This window comes from Chiloscyllium plagiosum, chromosome 29 (assembly GCF_004010195.1).
Source record: "Chiloscyllium plagiosum isolate BGI_BamShark_2017 chromosome 29, ASM401019v2, whole genome shotgun sequence".
Classification (NCBI taxonomy): domain Eukaryota; kingdom Metazoa; phylum Chordata; class Chondrichthyes; order Orectolobiformes; family Hemiscylliidae; genus Chiloscyllium; species Chiloscyllium plagiosum.
The window spans coordinates 40101965-40110181 of record NC_057738.1 but is presented as its reverse complement, the minus strand read 5'-3'; the positions used below and the strand labels follow the sequence as shown (position 1 = coordinate 40110181).

General features: G+C 38.2%; 1 protein-coding gene across 3 annotated transcripts in view; it reads right to left on the bottom strand.

Moving 5' to 3' along the window:
- The window catches only part of pign (phosphatidylinositol glycan anchor biosynthesis, class N), a 111794-nt gene that overhangs the window by 16629 nt on the left and 86948 nt on the right, over window positions 1-8217 (bottom strand). For all 3 annotated transcript variants that reach the window (XM_043719611.1, XM_043719612.1, XM_043719613.1), the window contains 4 exons: window positions 7038-7093; window positions 6616-6691; window positions 855-928; window positions 698-740 (listed from right to left, as the gene is read on the bottom strand). In XM_043719611.1, the coding sequence (XP_043575546.1) occupies window positions 698-740; window positions 855-928; window positions 6616-6691; window positions 7038-7093 (249 nt within the window). The remainder of the gene's footprint in view (window positions 1-697; window positions 741-854; window positions 929-6615; window positions 6692-7037; window positions 7094-8217) is intronic.

The following is an 8217-nucleotide window of genomic DNA, read 5'->3' as shown; positions in this document are numbered from 1 at the left end:
AGGACCTTACCATTAAGTGTATAAGTCCTGCTAAGATTTACTTTCCCAAAATGCAGCACCTCGCATTTATCTGAATTAAACTCCATCTGCCACTCCTCAGCCCATTGGCCCGTCTGGTCAAGATCCTGTTGTAATCTGAGGTACACCTCTTCACTGTCCACTACACCTCTAATTTTGGTGTCATTTGCAAACTTACTAACTGTACCTCTTATGCTCGCATCCTTTATGTAAATCATTTATGTAAATAACAAAAAGTAGAGGACCCAGCACTGATCCTTGTGGCACTCCACTGGTCACAGGCCTCCTGTTTGAAGAACAACCTTCCACCACCACCCTCTGTCTTCCACCTTTGAAGAATGTTGAATTCGTACTCAATGAAGACATTTACAGTCTGAGTTCATGCTTTTCTTGTGCCTTGATTGTTAACACTGATTTCCACCTATTTCACATGCACGGATATTTTCATTCATTTTGTAGTGAACTAAACTGTAACTTTATATCAGGAGACTTAGCTTGGGATTGGGCACACAACTTTTAGGTCCAATGTCTTTGAAAGTTGTCTATGCAGTAAAACGTCCAGCCCTTATCGCACCCCAGCCCAACTAGAAGTGGAGCAGCACTGCACAGATTTTCACTCCTGATATGTAGTGACATAACCTCAACCTTCAAGTAAATTAAAGTATCATCAATGACTCACCAAAGCCATGATGTCTGAGATGACGAGCACAATGAGAAATAAACTATTGGAAAAGAAAATGAGAAAATGTCTTAAAGAAAAGTTCAGTGATAATGTATAGCATTGACATTCCAACAAGTATCTAAAACTTGGAGAAGATAATTTTAATTTGGCGTACCTGTTTGAGGACAAATGAGTTGAAACTTGAATACTTTCGAATGCACACATCACGATAACAAAAGGTATTAGTATCTGCAAAACCAATAGACATTGTGTTTGGTTCACGTTCTATACCATAGTGGAAACCTTCAAGGTAACTAACAGATGAATTACAAAACTTTAGGTTTTTCTTCAAATTATATCAAATGAGTAAATCAACCTAAAGACTTTACGCAACAGCAACACCAAGGTTTTGTTCCTTTATTCTTTCATGGAATATCAACATCACTAGCAAAACCACCATTTGTTACCCATCTCTAGTTATCCATGAACTGAGTGACTTGCTGGGACATTTCAGAGAGCGAAAGTGAGTACTGCGGATGCTGAAGTTTAGAGTCAAGAGTGTGGTGCTGGAAAGGCACAGCAGGTCAGGCAGCATCTGAGGAACAGGAAAATCAAAGTTTCAGGCAAAAGCCCTTCATCAGGAATCAGCTGAGACATTTCAGAGGCCAGTTAAGAGGAACCACATTGCTGTGGGTCTAGAGGCACATGTAGGTCAGCTTGGATAAGGATGGCAAATTTCCTTCCCAAACCAGATGGTTTTTAGAACAATCAATGATGGTTTCATGGTCACCATTACAGAGGCAAGCTTTCAATTCCAGACTGAGAAAGCAAATTTAAATCTCACCAGCTGGTGGGAATTGAACCAGTGCCCTCAAAGCACTAGCCTTGGCCTCTAGATTACTCATCCAGTGACATTACCACTCACAAAGCTGCTCTTTTCTGCATTATCTGGTAGTGTCATATTGCCACATTCACGGCATTATTAGCAGTCACTGAGGAGTAATAGTACCATAGAAATAATAGCAGGTAACCAACAGAATTTGCAGTTTTGTTATTAGATGGCAGAAAACTCAATATAAGGAGAGGACAATCTTTCATATTGACAACAGGAAAGTTTTGTTTGATTATCAACTTTGTCATTCATGAGTCAATGTCAACACCACACTGAGATATAATAGGTCCTTTACAGGTCCTCAGTGTTTTGTTTGCATCAAGTCAAAGTAATAGGATTGGACTAGCAACCAGTTTTATCTGGTGTGCCCTTCCTGCCCTCAAAGTGCTGGGGGGGGTGTATATAAGTTTCCTCAGAACCCCAAGCAAAAAATCTATATGGAAATTCCACTGTAGTTGTAAGGGGTTCTACCATTATCTTTCAGATAAGATATTAAATCAAGACCCTTTCTGCCCTCTCAGCAAATGTAGAAGATGTCATAACACCATTCAACCAATTGTAGGGGAGCTCTTGCTGGTGTGCTGGCCTATACTTATTCTTTAACCAACACTGCTAAAACAGATTACTGATCAGAAGCACATTGCTGTTTGTGGGAGTTTGCTGTCTGAAGGCATGTTTCCTATGTTACAACTATATTACATCACAAAATTAACAATAATCAAAATTATTTCATGAGGTGTAAAAGTACTCTGGCTTATGAAAGATGCCATATAAAGCAAGAGATTCTTTCTTTATCACAATTTGAAGCAGAAATCAAAGGCAGCTAGCAAAGTAAATTATGAGGACATAAAGAATCCATAAAAAGGATTTCAACAGACTGAATGGGTGGACAAACCTTTGAAGATATGGTATTATATGAAAATGTGAACACGTTCACTTTGGCACATGAAATACAGAAATATATGTTACTTAAATAGAGCGAAATTGCAAAACTGTGGTAGTGAGGGATCTGGGTGTTCTCATACATGAATCACAAAATGTCAGTATTCATGTACAGTAAAAGCAAATGGAATATTGCCATTTGTTGCAACAAGAATGACATGTTGCTACAATTGTACATAGCATTGGTGAGGCAATGAACATAGATCAGTACAGCACAGTATAGCCCTTCAGCCCTTGATGTTGTGCCAGCCTCTATTCTACTCTAAGATCAGACTAACCTACATACCCTTCATTGTACTAGCTTCCATGTGCCTATCCAAGAGTCGCTTAAATGTCCCTAATGTATCTGACTCTACTACCACTGCCGGCAGTGTATTCCATGCATCCACCACTCTCTGTGTAACGAACCTACCTCTGGAGGAAGATTATGGGGAGATGTCAATCACTTTAAAATTATGCTCCTTTGAGATAGACATTTCCGCCATGGGAAAAAATCTCTGGCTATCCACCCAATCTATGCCTCTCAACATCCTGTACATCTCTATCAAGTCACCTCTCACTCTCCTTCTCTCCATTGAGAAAGGTCTCAAACTTTCTTCATAAGACATGCCCTCTAGTCCAGGCAGCATCCTGGTAAATCTCTGCCCCCTCTCGAAAGCTTCCACATCTTTCCTATAATGAGGTGACCAGAACTGAACACAATATTCCAAGTGTGATCTGACCAGGACTGTGTATACTTTTGGTCTCCTTATTTAAGGAAAGATGTAGTTGCATTAGAAGCAGTTCCAAGAAGGCTTACTTTATTGATTCCTGGGATGATGGGGTGATCATATAAAAAAGGAAATATTGGATAAATTGGATTTGCATCCACTGGAATTCAGAAGAGAAAGATGTCATTTTACTGAAACATCTAAGATCCTGAGGGGACTTCACAGGGTGAATGCTAAGAAGTTTCCTCTTATAGGAGAGACCAGAAATAAGGGACATAAAATTATCAGATCTCCCATTTAAGATAGAGATGAGATTTTTTTTACTTGTGGAGGCAATTGGCCATTGGAATTCTCTACTCCTGAGAGCAGGGAAGGCTGGGACATTGAACATAATCAAGGCTGTGTTAACAGATTCTCGACTGACAAGGGAGTCAAAAGTATTGGTGGTAGACAGCAAAGTGGAGCTTAGATCACAATCAAGTCAGTCATAATCTTCTCAAATAGCAGAGCAGATTTGAGAGGCCAAATGGTCTATGCCTTCTCCTAGTTCATATGTAGCCATGGGAATATTCTTACTCATTGACAAAGGATAATGATATTATACAGTTAGCACAGAATTTGAAACCTAGCAACAACCAAACTATCTTCCTTTGTGCAAAAGGCTGCCTGGCATTTAGAACTTTCTGGTTAGAGCAGATTTTTGAAGCCCGAAAAAAGGGGAATGAACATCATAAATGAAAGATGCACCTGCTGTGTCGATTTAGATTAAAAAACAATGTAGTGACGCCTTGTGCAGGCACTGGGTGTGAACATGGATATTAGGGGGTACAAGACCAGTATCTAACGACCAAGCCACCTAAATCTCTGGAAAGCAAAAACGTAACCAATAAAAGATACCTCAGTGATTTTGTAGTCAATTCAATATTTATTTGAGGATCTTCCCACTGTAAAAGGATAATAATCATGCACAAAATAAATAATGAAATTACTACTTGTTTTAGTATGGATTCTTCATATCTGTGGGAATAATTGATGAAACAAAAGGTGAGCATTTTTTCAAAATAAATCTTGAATCACTGAAGCTGTGCTGTCCTGAGCAATTAGTGATAAACCCTGGAGTCCTGACACAGAAACTGAACCACTCTCTGGATTTGATAGATGAAATGAGTGACAGATTTGATCACTGACAGTACATTGCTTGCTGCTGATGGACACTGACTGAGTCACCAGTTCCTAAGGGGCAGCTCAGCTGTTTGAGCAAAAGTGAAAATGTTGATTGTCAAAACAGCTTAATTCAAAAGCAAAAACGTATCTAAAATAGAGTAATGAATAGCCAGAAAATGTTAAGAAAACATAAAATCTCCCATAAATGCACATCATTTCCATGAGGAATTACAAGGCATATTGCCACAGATGCTCTACTTATAAAAAAAACCAGTAAATTACAATAAAAAAATGAAGCTCCAACTGATGTATTTAAAAAAACCACCGATGACTAAACTTTGAATGAACTCAGCACAGCACTTGTACCTAGGTTGAACAGCACAACTCATGCTAGACAGTCCCCAAATTCTAACATCAGTAAATTGCCAGCTCTTAACTTTATTTTTAAATATTAAGTGATCACGGTTAAGTATTAATTTGTATATGATTCTGAAGGACTTCATGTTCCTATTACATTAAGCTTCACCCAATTTGGGTGCATAGAGTTGAGTTCTACATCCACCTTTGTGGGGAACAGATGTATTCTGTACAGTTCCCGACAGTCCTCTGTAATTATGCCTGACTGGTAATGTAAACTGTAACAATTGCCATCATACAATAAACTACTTAGTGATGTAAAATTAAATCTATTTCTGCTTAGACTCTTCTGTAGTCAATGCTGTACCACTGATCATTATACAGGTCCAAGACTCAGCACAGAAGTGGCAGCAAAAATGCAGATTCGAAATCACTTGCCAACAGCAGTGGTAACTAATATTATGACTCTGGGGTTAGATTTATGTGAAGGCTCTGCCACTCGTTCATACAGATTTAATGAAGAGCTGCAAAAATTATACATTTAAGCCTGGAAATTAAGGAAAATGATCTAATAAGGATATGTAAAATAATCAATTTTCTAAAAATATTATTTTCAGAATATGGGTAAAGCTGGTGAGGCAAGCAGTGATTGTATATTCCTAATGGCCGATGAGAATGCAGTGGCACGTTGACTTCTCCGGTACAACTGCACGGCTTCCTGGGCCATTTTAGAGGACAACATCGGATCAAACACACTGCTGAGAGACTGGAGTCGGACCAATTAAATTGCCAACAAAATCAGTTTTTATAACAATTCAGTAGTTTCATGGTTATTTCTTTGCATTATGCTTGCTATTATTAATTAATACTATTACTGACATAAGCTTTTTATTCAAGATTTATTTAACTGAATCTAAATTATCCAGTTGCGGGGTGGGATTTGAATTCATTGCCCACAGACTATTATTCAGAACTTCTAGATTACCGTCCATAACATAACCAATATGTGTGATACCACAGAATGTGTATTTCTATAGAATCCCTAAAGTGTGGAAACAGGCCAATTGTCACAATCTGTCTACACCAATCCTCCAAACAGCATCCTACTCAGTCCGACCCCTCTACATGTCTCTGTAACTCTACATATCCCATGGTTAACACACCTAACTTACACATGCTGAAAACAATGGTAATTTAGAATGGCCAGTTCACCTAACTTTCACATCTTTGGACCGTGGGAGTAAATCAGAGCACCCAGAGGGAACCTATGCAGACACGGGGAAAACATGCAAACTCCACAGACACAGTCGCCCTATAATATAGAAGGGTCTAATCCAGAATATCACCTTAAACCTAAGTATGACAGGAAGAAACTGGCTCAAATGTAGAAACAGTAGACCAGTGTAGACCAGTTCCTCTTCTGTAATTCCAAACCCCCAATGTTAAGAGAAAATGTGGACTTCAGATAAAGCAAAAATAATATCTGGAAGTTCTTTTCATGCATGAAGCTTTGAAAATATGAAATGAACTCCCAGCAGATGGGATAACCTCAGAATAAATTCAGAAACAAGTGGATGCTACAATGGGTGAGATTGTAGGGCATTTCTGTTTGAATGAAGGAAATAGACTAAATGAACGACCTTATCTGGAATTATCTTGTCAGGATAAGAAAGTGAGCATGATCATGAAGACAGAAGTTTTCTACACATTAGGCTGCACATACTGACCTTCCACATCATATACATTAGGCTGCATATATAGACTTTCCGCATCATATACATTAAGCTGTATATTCTGACTTTCCACAGCATATACATTAGGTTGCATATATTGACCTCCCACATCATATACATTAGGCTGTATATACTGACCTTCCACATCATTAATGCTCCCATTACGAAAGGATTAAAAACAGTCAAGAAGCAGTAAACTGACGCAGGATCAAAACTGGAATGAGATAACAATGGGTGAAGTAGTTGTCGATTATGTATTTATTTGCAAATTGGTTTTTCTGCTCGTTAAAGTACACCTTCCAGAAAATGCTGAGGAAGACTTTTAAACAGAATCTGCTTTTCATATGAGTGCAATCATTTCTTCAAATAATATAAACCATACTCTGAATATTTAATGCTAAATCAGAAGGACAGTTTGCATGCAATCATGTGAATCAAGAGAATTCAATGCAAGCCTACGATGATTGTAATCTATAAGATTTCAAACACTTATTTTCTTTGCATAAGGCAGGGACTATCTGCAACAGTTAACACAGGTAGTATTAAACTACTCTTCTTACCTGTTGATAGAAGCTATATTTCCAGTTCCAAAGAAAGCGGTCACAATTAAGAAAATCTTAAATTTCCAAGATAAGAAAAGTCAAGACTTCAAAAATATAAATCAATTTGAAGCAATCCACATTGTACTGAATTACACAACACCTTAATTGGCTACTAGCCTAAGAATTGTATTTTTTTTTACTCATTCATGGGATTTGGATATCACTAGCTAGATCGGCATTTATAGCCAAGAAGCACATTAATCTGGGATTCTGAGTTACTAGTCCAGTGACATTACCATAATTAACATTATCACCTCCCCTTATTTTTATACAAAATACTGCAAATCAATCAATGATATATTTCAAAATCTTGATATATTTCAATGCACACTGGAGTTCAAATTCAAGTGGTTCAAAATGGGAAAGTCAACAAGTGACTTCCATTATGGTTCAATGAAGTGTCTGCATTACCTAAATCAAATGAAATGTTTTGATTGGACAAACATTTTCATAACCCAATTTTAAGAGTAGATCCAGGATATAAAATTCTTCAATTCGTTAATACTGAGAAAAACACTAGAGTCTATGATAAGCCATAGCTATTAATTTAACCTGGGGCAGTGTTTGTAGAGGAATAAAACGGTGTTATTTTCTGGGTCTGTAGATTGTGAAGGAGCAAAAATGGCCTTTGCAGTGATACATACTTCTTATCAGATGTGGGAGTTTAAAGAGAGTTTAAGGGTTACTGCGGATTATATCTGCCATAAATACTGTTGGATGTGAATCTTATCAAATCGAGTGGATCGGTTGGTGAGACAGATAGAAGCGATGAGGAATTTGCAACAGCAACAGTGTGCAATGGATGGCAGTTATAGGAAGGGGGGAAAGTCTCAGATACAGTCACATAGATGGGTTAACTCCAGGAAGGGTAAGAGAGGTAGGCAGCTAGTGCAGGATTCTTTTGTGGATATACCCATTTCAAACAGGTATGCACCTGTTTGAAATGGGTATATCCACAAAAGACTCCTGCACTAGCTGCCTACCTCTCTTACCCTTCCTGGAGTTAACCCATCTATGTGACTGTATCTGAGACTTTCCCCCCTTCCTATAACTGCCATCCATCACATACTGTTGCTGTTGCAAATTCCTCACCGCTTCTATCTGTCTCTCCAACTGATCCACTCGATCTGATAAGATT